This window comes from Hibiscus syriacus, unplaced genomic scaffold (genome assembly GCF_006381635.1).
Source record: "Hibiscus syriacus cultivar Baekdansim isolate YM2019G1 unplaced genomic scaffold, ASM638163v2 tig00113096_pilon, whole genome shotgun sequence".
In the NCBI taxonomy this organism is placed as follows: Eukaryota; Viridiplantae; Streptophyta; class Magnoliopsida; order Malvales; family Malvaceae; genus Hibiscus; species Hibiscus syriacus.
Window position 1 is genome coordinate 1,498,195 of NW_024063440.1, and position 16,104 is coordinate 1,514,298.

A 16,104-nucleotide genomic window follows, 5' to 3' on the forward strand; every position below is an offset into this window, starting at 1 on the left:
ATGGAGGTAACACATCCCGAAGAACACATCAAATTCAGTTGGATCAGTTGTTAATCAAAGTAAATGTTTTTATATTGACATGCACGATTGAATTAGTAGTTGTGGATGGCTATGATACTCATATTATATTATTTTTATTAAATAGTATGGGTGATTATAAGTAGTATATGCTCAAACTTTCTTAACCGATTAACAACACATCCCCTACAGACACAACTGCTCGAACCCGATAACACAAAGGAAAACAACACTCACCTTTACTGTTGAGCTAACTTAATGAATTATACGATACTCATATTATCATATTATATTTTTGGAACCTTTTCTACTTTAATTCCTATGTCAATTAACACATTATGGGCCAACTATCTAACAGATCACATGCAGCTGGAGCCTAACTAACGGTAATAGAAATCAGTTAAAGACCCTTGTGCAGAAACATGTCGAATCCGGTTGGATCGACAGTCACTCCGGCATGCAGAGACTCTTGTGCAGTGTTTGGAAAAACGCAAGGCCTTTAAATTGGACATAAAATGGTGAAAAGTCTGCAATCCAAATTCGGATGATACGGCGAAATGTTGAATGCAAATTCTTTTGGAAATGTAAAAAAAGTTGCAAATTGTTCATATCCATTATAGATCTGTTGAAGAAATACAACACGTTACATTACTTAATTCAGTGTCATCAACAGCAACAAATGATGTGATCTAAAGAATCAGACTAAGCAAGTTGAAGACATTGGTAAATCTAAATGAGCTTGTAATAGCAGTTGTTTCCAAAGAGAAGTATTTTATAGCCTTTGCCGCAGGGACACTTGAAATAAAGGTCCAAGCATTCCCCAATCTTCTCCACTTTCACAGATTCTTCACAATCTACATCATCCTTACCCTACATCAACAATCTTAACATATTAACACCATGAAATCAAAAATTTGTTTTTTGTTATACCATTTTCTTGGAAACCAAACAGAAACTAGAAAGTAACCTTTGGCTCTGAGAGTGCATCTTAAACTTCTTTTATAGTTTCACCCCACCAATTGTTCATTTCTTTCACCCTCTCCTTCATTCTTTTCAATTTCTGCCAACAAAACCTCAAGATTATTCATTTAAAGAAACACATGAAAAGAGTTCCAAGAAGAAGAAAACAAATAAAACCCACCTTGGCACTGGGACTCTCTTCCTGTATCAATTCCACACACGTTTCTTGTGGGCTTGAATTCCTCGACAAGGGCTTATAGGGAGAGAAAATGGGATCAGATATCGACCTGATTAAATCACGGGGTTTGGGAGGCAATGAAGAAGAACCAGTTGCTTTTGACAATGAGGAATCTTCCAAGACCTTGGCTAGTTTTGTAGGCGTCAAAGGTTCAGAGATAGTGCGGTGAAGCTGTCGAAGTGGGATCTTGGAGAGGCCAGAGAGGGAGTAGGGATGATTCTCTACCAATGGCCTTTTCGATTTGGTGTCAGGAGAAGGGCGTTTCATTGGGTCGGAAGCAGCGAGATTGCATGCGCAGGTGGTGCATGAATGGCTGTTTTGGTGGGTGGTGTTCTTGAAGTTGTCGAGGTGGAGGAGGGATAAGTTGATGGAATCCTGGAGTTTATGATCATAATCTTCTTCTTATTCTTCATGGTGTTGAACTTCAAGCTTTGGTTCTTGATTCATTTCACCAATTATTGATTCTTCAAGCTCTTTAATCTTTGTTTTTTTACTTGAGAGTTGTGTTCTTAGTTGAATAGATGTGGGTTTATATAGAATGTTGTTTTAAGGATGATTCTTGAATTTTACTTATGGCATTATTTGAATACATAGTTATATGATAAAAAATAGCATAAGTAGGTTTGACCGAACTACATATAATCAAACATCTTATTTTTTATATTTAAATTGAGAGTAAATATTAGATCGAGTAAAATTGAGTAAAACTTTTAAGCTAACGAGTAATTTTTTAACATTTAAATTTTATTTAATTTTTTAATCAAATCGAGTTAAGTTAAATGTCGAAATATTTGAATTTTTATTTAAATTTAATTATAATTATGGTATATATTAGTTTCTATTTAACTACTTTCCTTAACTATATATATATATATATATATATATATATACTTTTTCATATTTTAATATTATTTAATAAATTAAATAGCATCTACAATTGTAAAATATATTTATTATTTTTTAAAATAATTTTTTTTGGAGATAAAATATTGATGAGGATATAAAGGAGTTAAGGAATTGATTAAAAAAATTTGCAAAAAAAATATAATAAAATATAAAATTGATGGACTAAATTGCAAAAAGAGTAAATTTATTGTTAAAAATAAGAATTGAAGTTACATGAATATTCTATGTGATAGATGAACATTTGATTCAAATTTAATAAATATTCTATTTTGAATTAGGGGTAAGAGGAATTAGGACAAAGTGTTTGATTAAGTTGAGTTGAATCGGGTTAAAAAATTTCGAATTACTCCAGTTGACAAATCATATTTTATCATTCAAACTTTATTTTTTTCCAAATCGAATCGAATTTTATTCATCCCTAATTTCGATCTAATTAAATAGAGTTAAAATTTGACTCAATTGAGTTGACAAATCATACTTTATCATTCAAATTTATTTAAAGATCAAAATTGATTTTTTTATACAATCGGATTTTACTCATCCCTAAGTTCAATCGAGTTAAAAATTTGGAATTAATCGAGTTGGTTTAAAGATCAAATCGATTTTTTTCGATACAATCGATTTTTACTCATCCCTAAATTCAAACTTCATTTAAATTTGTTTTGAATCGAGTCGAGTTTTCGAATCGAGTTTTACTCCTACTTTCAATATCAATAAATACTAAATTCAAAGCAACAGGTGAAACGTTATCTAGACAATCAGCTCCTTAACTGCATTTGGTGAACAACATTCTTATCCATCCGGAAGGCCTTGGCAAGAACATCAGGATCAATGGGAGGGTCTGAGCCGAACACTGCATCTGAAATGGCAATATCCCCTGGGTTTTGGCTATTGAAAGCAGCCAACGCCACTGCACAACTACTCCCTATGTTCTCCTGGAAATGAATCAACCCCGCAGGGAAAACAAACACATCTCCAGGGTTCAACTCTTTAGTGAAGAGACGGTTGTCGGGGCTCGACGTAACGAAGCCAACACGAAGCGTGCCTTCCAGAACGACCAGGATCTCGGTGGCACGAGAGTGGATGTGAGGAGGGTGTTGGCCACCTAAAGCTGAATAATCAATCCGTGCAATAGATATACCTAATGTGTTGAGCCCTGGTATTTGTTCATCATTGGCTAGTGTGACCACTGATCCTACTTGGTTTAATGGATCTCTCGGATTGTTAAACCCTGAAAGGAAGAAATCCTCTGGGGTTGCAAGGGTTGGGTCCTTGCAGAACTTGCCATTAACGAAACTGCATAATTGGAGAAAGAAAAGTTTTATGTGTCAAAATGAACATCTTTTTGAAGAAAACAAAGAACATACCACCATCTATGCCATTCTCATCATTAGTTGCTACACAGAAATCCTGAAGAGGGCTGGGATCTGAAGCTGAGACGAATGTCGAAGCTGAAGCCAACAGGACAAATGCTACAAGGAAATGAACACCTTCCATTGTTGTAAGGAGCAGTGTTGTTTGCTTGAAATTGGCTTGAAAGCTGGTGTATTTATAGAAGGGTTTTTGAACTGTGTTAGGGTGTACATGCATATCTCAGATGAAACCACAAGCATCGAAGATTCTTTTGCAATTTTTGCATGTGCAAAAACGATTTCTTGGATTTTTTTTACAATAAAATAGTGGAGAAAAAAAATGAAGGACAAAGTAAAACATCTCATTCCGACTGATCTCCACCCTATACTCCATGGATATGACCTCATTTTCTATGATTGGCTACTTAATATCAATTGAACACTATTTTGAATATTTATAATTGAGTTAAATACAATAATAAAAATATATTTCATCTTACTAGTTTTAAAGTAGATCAGTATCAACTGAATTTTATTTTTAAATATTATTTAAGTTTAAATAAAATAATAAAATTGTGTATTTGTATAGGAGAATTATGTTAAATTTTAAATATTTTAGGGTTTTAAGTCTTTTACTTCTGATATTGTGATGTTTACACTCGGAGAATTATGTTAAATTTTAAATTTTTTAGGGTTTTAAGTCTTTTACTTCTGATATTTTGATGTTTACACTCGGATATTAAATTTTCATTACTTAACAAAGAGGCTTCTGGGTACATGATCAAGCACCTTTCTTATTTATTATTTTCATTGACTAACTCGTATTTGACCCGTTAATTATTTCATATCTGATTCGTTGATTTATTCGTATCTGACCTATTGAATGATTTGTATATATTGATCATTGACCATTGACTTTAACTCATACTGATAGCTTTGATTTTGACCCATTTACTTTAGATTTCCAACTTGCTTCTTTTGTACGTCCTATTCTACATATTCTGAGTAAGTTAATATTGTCGAAACGATTTTCAAGTAAGGGGCGAGATTTTAAAAAAACCGCATCATTTTTTAATTATAATCTTTATAATTGATTTTAATTGAAAACAATACGATTTTAGAAAATTTCTCGTTTCGAAGAGTTTGAGATTTTATTTACAAATAAAAATGGTTCGAAGAGTCACCACTAATATTTGGTTAGGGTGTGATTGGATACTCAAAAACGTTTTGCCATTTTAAGTAAAAAAAATTAATTTTAATTAAAACAACAAATTTAGGTATGCGTTACCAGAAAATAAGTTCGGGAGTCGGTTACGCGTGGGGAATGATTAGCACTCTCACATCGCCCTAAATCGGTACCTAATCGATTAATTAATGTCTTTACACTGAATTTACAAATTCGATTTTAATTTGGTTTATGATCCCCAACAAAACAATAACATACGAATTAGAATATTCTAAAGCACCAAATTGATTAAATTAAAATTACCAAGTCTTTAGAAAGATAAAGAATATTCGATTATTTAAAAATATCGAGATCAGATCTTAAATGAGTTATAACAACATTTTCTCGATAAATTTAAATAGCCGAACATTTCTTTTCTTCCATTTCCAATTTTAAAGTGATAAATCAATTTCTTAAGTGTATTGATGAGATACACTTTTAATTTAAAATTGTTAGAAGCGGACCTCTAATAAGTTAAGAACCCACTTAGAACGTTTTAAACTAAAAGAATATTACCCTTAGTCAGATTATGTAATAATGCCGAGTTATACACATGAGGATATCATACATATTATGCAAAAGAATGTCATGCGAAGATTAATTAATCAAAATACTATTATTACCTAATCACTAAAAATTATCATGCAATAATATTTCAATATCAAAATTACATATCTTTTATAACTATGCATCATAATCTATATATATTAATATGTAATACATCCATGTGACTAAAATGAAGAGATGAAACAAAACACCTTAAGGAATATAGATTTTAGAAATCAAGTGAACTGTCTAAATTAAATACTAAATAAAAACAAAAAAAAATTCTATTTTGTTAACATAAAAATAATGGAAGTAAAAATAAGCATTAAACCATTTTAATTACCGAAACTAATATAAAATCACTATCGTCATAATATACTGAAACCAATTAACCCAAACATCTTCAAGACCAAAATATAACATGTAAAAAGTTAAAAGTTAAATGTCCAGAACAGCAAAAATTAAATTCCATAATATTTAGGACTAAATAAAATATGCATAAAATAAGGAAACTAAATTAAATACTAACACATTCGATTTAAGAACCAAAGTGAATTACAAATAAAATCTGAATGGCTTACAAAGGAATTAATCATTTAAATAAGGCTTAAACTAAAGATAAAAGCTTCTAATAATGACTAATATGAAAATACCCCTTAATTACATAAATTTCGTGTAACAACCCGGAAAAATTTAGAATAATATTAAATTGAAATTGGAGGTTAATTGTGAAAATTGGTAAATTTTGGGGACTAAATTAAAAGATTTTAAAACATGGAGCTTGTTTTAGAGTTAAATGAAATTCTGAGACCAAATCCTAAATTTATCCTAAAAGTGTCGACAGCTTTGGTGATTTAAGCATGTTTCTGGTTTCAAATTAGAAACCACAAATGTTAAATTGCTTAAGTTTCTCTCCTTCCGTACCCTTACTTCCAAGTCCGATTCTGAAGTCGTTCGACCTCCAATCGTAAAATTGAAACCACCGTCGTGTTCATCTTCGACCCGTGAACAAAACCCAGTAAATCAATTATAGCGAAACGCTGCCAAACGACGTGAATTTCGAGTCAAAGTCTCGACGTTTATTTAGCACTACCGTCGAGAAAATCTTAAATTCATCTCCGATCGTTGATCGGTTTTCGACACCTCCTACACCATCGTGTTCCTTGTGCCGTTTCGAGTCCGCCGGTGTCAACTTTGTTCGCCATCGACGGCTGCGCGTGAGGAGGTGGAACAGTCAAAGATTCGGCTGAGTTGAAATTCGAGCTCTCCGCCGTTCAAAAATTTGAACCGATCGTTGTAAGTATCTCGAAATCGCTCAAAATAATTTTTAGAAATTTTTCTGGAATTTTTAGGCCACCGGAGAAGTCCTCACGCGCCACACGCGCCGCCACAAGGAGAGTGAACTGCTGGAAAATCGGTTTGACCGGTTTTCAATCGGTTTTGACCGGTTTTCGATCGGTTCGAACCAGTTTGACCGGTCTAAACCGGTTTGACCGATCTGACCCGACCCGACCCTACTGACCCGACCCGACCGTTGACCGTTGACCGTTGACTTCCTTTGACCAAAACATAAAATAGCTTTGACCGAGCATTAAACGACCGTTAATCTTTTCCGAGTATACCTATCCTGATAGTTTTCGACGTCCCGAATCCGTTTCCACTGTCCGTTTTGTAAAATTCGAACCCGAAGGCCTCCAAATCGACGGTCAAAGTGGTTGACTTTGACTTTGACCAAGAATCCGAATTTTCGGAAAGTCATACCTTATGTTTTTCGATGTCCTGATTCCGATTCTGTAATTTGTTTGGTCAAATTCAGACTCAAAATACCCCAAATTGATAGTCAAACCCGAAAAATGCTTATATACTTAAGAATTCTAGCTTTGAACAATTAAATAAGATTTGAGGCTGATTAATTATTATTGTTTGAAGGTACAAGAGACTCTCCAGATCGTTCGACAGCTCGACCCAGCTCTTCTAGACCAGTTAAACCACGTGTGCCAGTATTCACCCGTAAGACCCGTAAATTTTATGATTTTAGAGATCTATTTATATTACTCATAAGTAATATAGTGTTATTGTAAAATATGTTCGAAAACTGTAGCAGAGCGTGGTGAAATCAGCAATCAGTAGATTTGCTATTTGAACCTATTGTTGAGGTGCGTTCCCTACTTATTACTGAACTGTTTTATTGGTTTTAATATGTGGTACTCCGAATTCATTGATTATTGTTTTATGGATGCACCAATTTAATGTGACAATTTATGGAATATGGCTGCTATCTAATTTTTGTTTTGAAATGGTATATGATTACCATGTTTTTGGATTTATGGAATTTATGTCACGGTGCAACTGAATTTTGGAATTGAATTACGATGGAATAGCTCTGATCAAGCTAAATGGGCCTAATGTGACTCTTGAGGGCCCCAAGATGTTTCATTAGGTCGGCTTTCCTTTGCTGTGTGCTTAGGGTAAGCTATATGGACTTATTGACTTGGGATTAAGGATACAAGCTTCATAGCCTATCCTTAAGTCGGCTTTCTTTTTGCTATGCGCATAAAGTAAGCTATATGGAAAATAATTTTGGGAACTACTGATGGTGTACCAGAAAAGGGTTTAAACTATGATTTTCAAAAGTTAAACTCTTTTACGAATTTGTACTGGATTATGATTTGTACCTATTGTGATTTTATGGAAATGTTGGGACACACTGAGCCTAGCTCACCTTTCAAAAATGTTTTCCCCCTTTTAGATACTGTTGGTTAGATACCTCGGTTCGAGCACTTGGAGGATCAACATATCTCTTGAAGTAAATCAGATTGTAATGTTTTTATTTTGCAAGTTGACTTTATTCTGGTGAGATGGACCTATTTTAAAGTATTGGATTTTATAATGATGATTCTTTTGCTATTACTATTTAGTTTATCATGGTTTTGATTTTTAAGATATGTTTTAAATTAATTTATTACTGATTGGTTTTATATTTAAGAGTTGAGTTTTAATAGTATAATTTATTATAATTTCATGTCATGAATAATGTGATTTTACATTGATTGGATAACGGTTTTGGAAAATGTCTTTGTGATCCACTAGACTTAGTCGAAACGCATAGGCCGGGTCTAGGGGGTAACATTTCGAACAAACAGCAAACCAGCAAATAAAAAGGATTAAAACATAAATATAATAAACTAACAACCCAAATTATGAAAATGCCAATTTTGATTGATGACTGAATCGAAACAATACAGAATACAAAAAGACCTACACGATCATTACACCAATTTCCTAAAATGCGGGTGATTCTAACCCTCAAAGTGCCGTCGTTTTGACCCTATACTAAGTGATACCGTTTCAACAAGCCATATAGAATGTTTTAGGGTAAAAATCTTAACCTAATTTATTTTTTCATTAGCTTGAACAAATTCCACACCTCCCCAGCCGTTTCCTCTCATTTCCTCTCCCTCAATCTCTCCTTTGCAACCTAAACTCACAAGCGAAAACCCAAACATACATCGAGACCTCCTAGATTACTAACACAAATCATATATCGAAGGTTTAGAGCGGTTACCTTGGGCAACTGGTTATGGTTCGGACTCCAAGCGACGAGGAAGGTAAGGGTCTTACTTTCGTTTCTTTCGTTGTTTTGTTTTCTGGTTGATGATGGATATTTTGGGTTCGGATCCTTTCTTTGGCTGTCGACGGATAGATTCGAATGGGTATATTTTTTGGGTTCGAATCCCCTTTGGTTCTTGATGGACTGTTTTTTTTCCGATCCCCCACCTTTGTGATTTCCTCATGGTTAATATATGACCCCCCCATTTTAGTTGATGATGATCTGTTTTTGTTTTCTTTTTCTTTAATTTTCGTAATGGCTATTTTTTTTATCGTAACCCCCATCTCTCTTTGCTTCCTCATCCTGCTGTTACAAGGCATATGCGTGATCGGGACGAGCATGGCCGACAGGCGTGGGTGGCGCCATGTTTCGGTGGGTGGCTGACCAGCATGTCTTACTTGGTGGGTTCACGTGTTGGCTCGGGATTTCTGGGCGTGTTGTGAGCGGTTGGATCACATCAGATCCAACGGTAATCCCGTTGTGGCGCTGGAGTCTTTAGGGTTTAGAAAACCCTAAATTTGCCATCAATCTTCTTGAGCCGTTGGATGAGAGCCTCCAGATCCGACGACTCTCTAGGTGCGGCGCTGGGAATCCCTTCAGAGAAAACCCTAACGGGTTTAGGGTTTCTTCAATTGGACTTGAACATCCAAGTCTGGTTATTCTGATTTTTGGGATAATTTGGTCCAGCTTATTGTAATTTGGACTGTAACAAACACAAGTAAAACGCTAATTAGTATTTATTTATTTATATTTTTATATAATAATATATATACTCGCATATATTACTACTATAGAATACTTAACACTATGTAATCAAACTAATAATAACATCAACTAATATCAACCCACAATTTTAATATTAACCGAAAAAGAAAATAATTAAAAAAATATGAATATAAATTCAAAAGAACATCCCGGACTAAATGAGCATCTACAAATATGTCATCTGTTATCTAGTTTAATTTTCTGACATTTTGTTACATAGTCTCTTATATGGAATCTAAGTTATAAATATATTATGTTCATTGATAGAGTTTTCGGACCACACTGAATCTTTCGCTCAGCCTGTTTCTTTCTTTCCTTCAAGACAACTATTGCTTTGTTTATTAAATTGTGATAAGAGTTTGTAAAACTATTATTTTGTATGACTGGTTTTATCTGTATGTTTTCGAACTAATATAATTTATATATATATGATTTTATATTTGTTTAAATATGAAAATTTTAAAATTATTTTCATGTTGCTTCACTGATAACTGTGGCATTCTACACTCAATCGTAACATCTAGGTCGAATGTCGAATTACAATTGAAGTAAGAGAATCCAATTGTGAAAGAAAATAAGTTGAAAGGTTCATATTAAAATATCATCATTGTTACAAGTCTTCATTGAATGAGTATTTAATTAAGAACATGGAAAAATCAAGGGGGTGCTGAAAGGTGATTGTATACCCTTAGAAATTTTAAATTTACAGATAGATATTTATTTTGATTTTTATTGATAATTTAATTTTGCGCTCCTTGAAATTTTATAATTTTACGTCATTTAATTTCTCATAGAACTTTCTAAAAATTTGCACTCTTTACATAAAAAAGTATGTACGTTTCTATTGAAGTTATATGTAGTGCATCAATTTTTTGACGATCAGGAAACACTATTGATAGAACAATGCAGATCATCAGAAAAATTAAATATCAATCATATAATTGTTGTCCCAACTCTCGATGTGGTGCTTGCGATAATTATATTTAGGAGTGTAAAAAGATGACCCGACCTGTAAAATTGACTGAAATCGTCTCGAGTCAAAATTATTTTTGACATGCGCTGTGACGATTCGAAACTGATTCAAGTCGGAATTGGTGTTAACTTGAACTCGAATTGGACCTGGAAATTGTGGATCTGAACCCGACCTGAACCCGAATTGAACTAAAAATATGATACCCGAACCCGAACTGCATCCGACTGATATGAATCCGAATCCAAGATTGACCTAATAAATAACTGGTATTAACCTGTTTTCAACCACACATGTTATGAACCTGACTTGGTTTCAACCCGACATGTAAACGATCCAACTTGTTATTGATCTTATATGATATTACTTGACTTGATATTTACCTAACTTATATATTACCATGATGAAAATATAAGATTTTAATAAAATTATGAGATTTTAAGTTTAATAAATCATACTAATTAATATGATTTTTAAATGTTATAAGAAAATATTAATTATAATAATTATATTATGATTCTTATGTTTAAATCTTCAATATAATCATTAAATTTATTTATTAAGTAATTTATGTATTGAACATTATTAATTAAATTAATTATATTATTACAAATTAGAATAATTTATTAGCATTAAACATTAATATAATTATTTTAAATTTAAATTCTATAGTTTAATTTATGCAAAAAAATTATCTAATAATTATAACATATAAAACATAATATAAAGATTAATTTAATTGATATTGATAATGTAAATAACATTTGATCTAAAATTTGAATAACATTTGATTTATTATAGTTGAATACAATAAGATGGCAATAAATGAAAAAACAAAATTTTTAAGCTCTTGATCTTAACAAAAGTTTTATAAGGCTAAAAGTCTAACTTTGCTACCATAAATTTCTTCATCGAGCTTTTGTATCAAAATATCTACATGCTATCAACATTATTAAATTATTGGTAACTTTTCAGCTTTTCAACTTTAAAGCCACCAAAATAATTTAACATGAGTAACAATATAGAAAAAAATGATAAGGCAACAACATCCAAGAGGCAACAAGCAACAGGCAACAACGAATATTTGTGCATTAAACAAGCATGAAGTCAGTGGTAAATTCAAAGGGAATTCGACGACCAACAATGCTAAACATTTCCGACTTTACCAAACCCTTACAAAATCAAGCATTCAACATAGTTTATAATAAAAAACAATATCAAGCAGAATGAGGAAAAAAGCAGCAAGAAGCATTTAGAATAATGCTTGTTGTAACTTGCAAGGTACCCTACAAAAAACAGAAACATTAGTAAACAATGGTTTCAGTTTCTATTAAACATAATAAATATAATAAGTCATTAGTAAATAGAAGTTACCTGTAAAGGTAAGAAACAAGACAAAATCTCCAATTCCAATGGTTTCACTGACTGTGAAACACCCTAAAACAATTAAAATTAAAATTAAAATAATTAATAAATAATTTGAAATATTAATGAAATTAACATAAAAAAATAAAACAATTTGGATTACCTTTAAATAGAAGACTCATTAACCACAGTAACATAATCTTCATCCTTATCCTTCGACACAAAACTATACAACCAATTATGGGTTGTTACAAAAATATCAACATTTTTAGGTAAGAGTTTAGCTCTTAATTTGTTCAAAAATCGACCTACTAAAGGACGATTTAGATGTAACTGAAGTAATTGGAATAGCCAATATGTCTCTCTCCATGCGAGAAAGTACCAGATATGAAATACTTTGATTTTTCCAATTATCCAAAATATCAAAGTCAGATTCACCAGTATGAGGGACAAGGGGCAAACTAATGTAAGAATCAACATCAGATCGTCCACTCCTTGAAGCAACTAAATTGACATCAAAATTCTAAAAAATAAAAGAGAAAAATTAGTAAATGTAAATAGGAAATAAATAAGATAAAATTCAACTCGAAATTATAATAACTAACCTAAAATAGATATGACTTTCTAAATGTTCAAGGTCGATTGGAACTTGAGTCACTTATGCCTAAGGATGTGTTACTTTGGACAGAAGAAGAAGATAAAGAACCACAAGGTGCATTTTTCTGAATAAAGTATATATAACTCAAGAAACTCATTATAAATGAGACTTACCCTCCGTTGAACCTCATCCTCAACATAAAGAACATTGTACAACTCTTTCAGAAGTTGTAATTTTATATTGAGGAGCAAGTAAAACATCAAAAGACAAAATCATTGAGTGATCAGACCAATATTTCTCATATAGTTCAAGCATGGGTCATGCCATTGTAGAAATACCTTCATAGGGATCATTTTGAGCATTACACAATGAGTTTTCAGTTGCAACAACGTTAGCCAAATACAAGTTAAAAGTGGGATACTTAGAACCAGAGAACATGGTAGTAATTTCATAAAAAAGGCTCAAGAAAATCACATATTATTTGAACAATTTCCCACTCATGATCAGTAATGAAATCCAACTCATTTTACCTATTAACAAACAAGTTAATTGCTAATATAGCCTTAAGTGTCCTATGAATAATCAAGTAAGTATAATTCCATTGAGTAGGAACATCCAATACTAAGTTACCAGAGAAAAAAGAATCACAGTCTTTAACAGCTAATTCAAATGCACAATTAGAAGAATAAATAAACTTAACAATCTCACACAGTTGAATAACAGAAGAATCAATTACCTTCAAACCTTTTTGAACTATCAAGTTCAAAATGTGGGAAACACACCTTATATGAAAGTACTTACCATTTCAAGGAAGAGGAGAAATGCCATTCAAATCATCTTTCAGTCTCCTGACCATTTTATCATTTGCAGAAGCATTATCAAGTGTAATGGTAAATGCTTTTTTTTAAGACCCCACTCACATATCATCTTTTTAAAAAACTTAATGTAACAACTCGAATTTTTACAAAAATAATATTTAATTGAAATTGGAGGTTAATTGTAAAAATTGGAGAAAATTGGGGGCTAAATTAAAAGATTTTAAAATTTGGAGCTTGTTTTAGAGTTAAAGAAAATTTAGGGACTAAGCCCTGAATTTACCCAATAAAATTAGGTAAATTTTGGTTATATATGTTATATGCGTGGGTGGTTTTCTGTTTCAAAACAGAAAACCACCACCCTAAATTCCCTTTCCCCTACGTCCGTTTCCGACCCCGATCTAGACGCCGTCTGAACTCCGATCGTCGTTTTGAAACTACCGTTGTGTTCATCATCGAGCGAGAAACAAACCCTTTAATTTAATTGAAGCGAAACGCTGCCAACGTCGGGAATTTACAGTCAAAGTCTTGACGTTTTTATTAGCTCTATTACCGGGAAAATCTTAAATTCACCGCCGATCGTTACTCCGTTTACGACACCTCCTGCACCATCGTGTTCCTTGTGTCGTTTCGAGTCCGCTGGTGTCAACCTTGTTCGCCGTCGATAGTGGCGCGTGAGGAGGTGGAGCACTCAAAGATTCGACCGAGTTAAAATCGAGCTCTCCGCCATTCAAAAATTTGAACCGATCTTTATAAGTATCTCGAAATCGCTCAAAATAATTTTTAGAATTTTTTCCAGAATTTTTAGACCCCCGGAGGAGGCCTCACGCGCCGCCGCAGGGAGAGTGGAGGGCTAGAAACCGATTTGACCAGTTTTGACCGGTCTGACCCGACCCGACTGACCCGACCCGACCGTTGACCTGACCGTTGACTTCCTTTGACCAAAACTTAAATTGGCTTTGACCGACCCTTAAACGACCGTAAATCTTTTCCGAGTATACTTATTTTGATAGTTTTCGACGTCCCGAATCCGTTTCCGAAGTCCGTTTCGTCAAATTCGAACCCGAAGGCTTCCAAATTGACGGTCAAAGTGGTTGACTTTGACCAAGAATCTGAATTTTTGAAAAGTCATACTTTATGTTTTTCGACGTCCTGATTCCGATTCCGCAATCCGTTTGGCCAAATTCAGACTCGAAATACCCCAAAATGATAGTCAAACCCGAAAAATGCTTATAAACTTAAGAATTTTAGCTTTGAACAATTAAGTAAGATTTGGGGCTGATTAATTATTATTGTTTGAAGGTACAAGAGAATCTCCGGATCGTTTGACAGCTCGACCCAGCTCTTCTAGATCAGTTAAACCAGGTATACCAGTATTCACCCGTTCGAAAACTGTAGCAGAGCGTGGTGAAACCAGCAATCAGTAGATCTACTATCTGAACCCATTATCGAGGTGTGTTCCTGTTTACTTCATAATGGTTTTATATGTTTTGAAATATGGTACATTGAAATCTATGGATTATTATTGTTGGTACACCGATTTATTGTTGATGATTTATGGACTTTGATAACTGGTATATGGATATTGATTTTGGGATGGATTGAACTACAATTGTATAGCTCTGATCAAGCTAATAAACGGGCCTAATGTGACTCTTGAAGGCCCCAAGATGTTTCATTAGGTCGGCTTTCCTTTGCTGTGTGCTTAGGGTAAGCTATATGGACTTATTGACTTGGGCTTAAGGATACAAGCTTCATAGCCTATCCTTAAGTCGGCTTTCTTTTTGCTATGTGCATAAGTAAGCTATATGGAAAATAATTTTGGGAACTACTGATGGTGTACCAGAAAAGGGTTTAAACTATGATTTTCAAAAGTTAAACTCTTTTACGAATTTGTGAGATTTACTGGACTATGATTTGTTTAATGTACATATTGTGATTTTATGGTAATGTTGGGACACACTGAGCCTAGCTCACATTTCAAAAATGTTTTCCCCTTTCAGATACTGTTGGTTAGATACCTCGGTTTGAGCACTTGGAGGATCAACATCTCTTGAGTATCTGATTGTAATATTTAATCTTGCAAGTTGACTTTATTCTGGTGACATGGACCTATTTTAAAGTATTGGATTTTATAATGATGATACTTTTGCTATTACTATTCAGTTTATCGTGGTTTTGATTTTTAAGATATGTTTTAAATTAATTTATTACTGATTGGTTTTATATTTAAGAGTTGAGTTTTAATAGTATAATTTATTATAATTTCATGTCATGAATAATGTGATTTTACATTGATTGGATAATGGTTTTGGAAAATGTCTTTGTGATCCACTAGACTTAGTCGAAACGCATAGGCCGGGTCTAAGGGGTTACACTTAAAGATTGACTCATCATCACGAGGAGGAGGAAAATGATGAAAATTAAGTATTTTAGACTGAAGTTTCCATTTATTATCAACATAATGAGCAATAAGAGCAAAATAAGAACGTGAAGTGCAGGCAGACCAACCATCACATGTAAAACAAACACGACTTGAAATTGAATACATTGAATCAAGTAGCAATTTTTTATGTTTTTCATGCTCCAACATGGAATACTTAGTAACAATATACCTAGATATATCATTAATAGAATAATTAAGGTAACGATGCAAATCGCTAAGTTTTTCATGCTCAACAAAAGTAATGCATAACCATGGCACAAAATAGCCTCAACAACAATTCACAGTATTTG

General features: G+C 33.1%; 1 protein-coding gene and 1 pseudogene across 1 annotated transcript; one reads left to right on the forward strand and one right to left on the reverse strand.

Annotated features, from left to right (window-relative positions):
• Positions 1-16,104, forward strand: part of LOC120185290 — a 79,054-nt pseudogene that overhangs the window by 30,861 nt on the left and 32,089 nt on the right.
• LOC120185341 (germin-like protein subfamily 1 member 7) lies at positions 2,857-3,619 on the reverse strand. Its single transcript, XM_039189587.1, has 2 exons — positions 3,462-3,619; positions 2,857-3,418 (listed from the first exon to the last, which is right to left on the reverse strand). Exons 1-2 carry the CDS (start codon positions 3,617-3,619, stop codon positions 2,881-2,883), a joined length of 696 nt encoding a protein of 231 aa, XP_039045518.1. The 3' UTR covers positions 2,857-2,880.

Excerpts from the sequence above, each read along its gene's own strand:
- LOC120185341 (XM_039189587.1), bottom strand. The coding sequence starts at position 3,619 with ATGGAAGGTGTTCATTTCCTTGTAGCATTTGTCCTGTTGGCTTCAGCT. Across the intron at positions 3,419-3,461 it reads TTTGTTTTCTTCAAAAAGAT|TTTCGTTAATGGCAAGTTCT; the intron begins GTTCATTTTGAC and ends CCAATTATGCAG.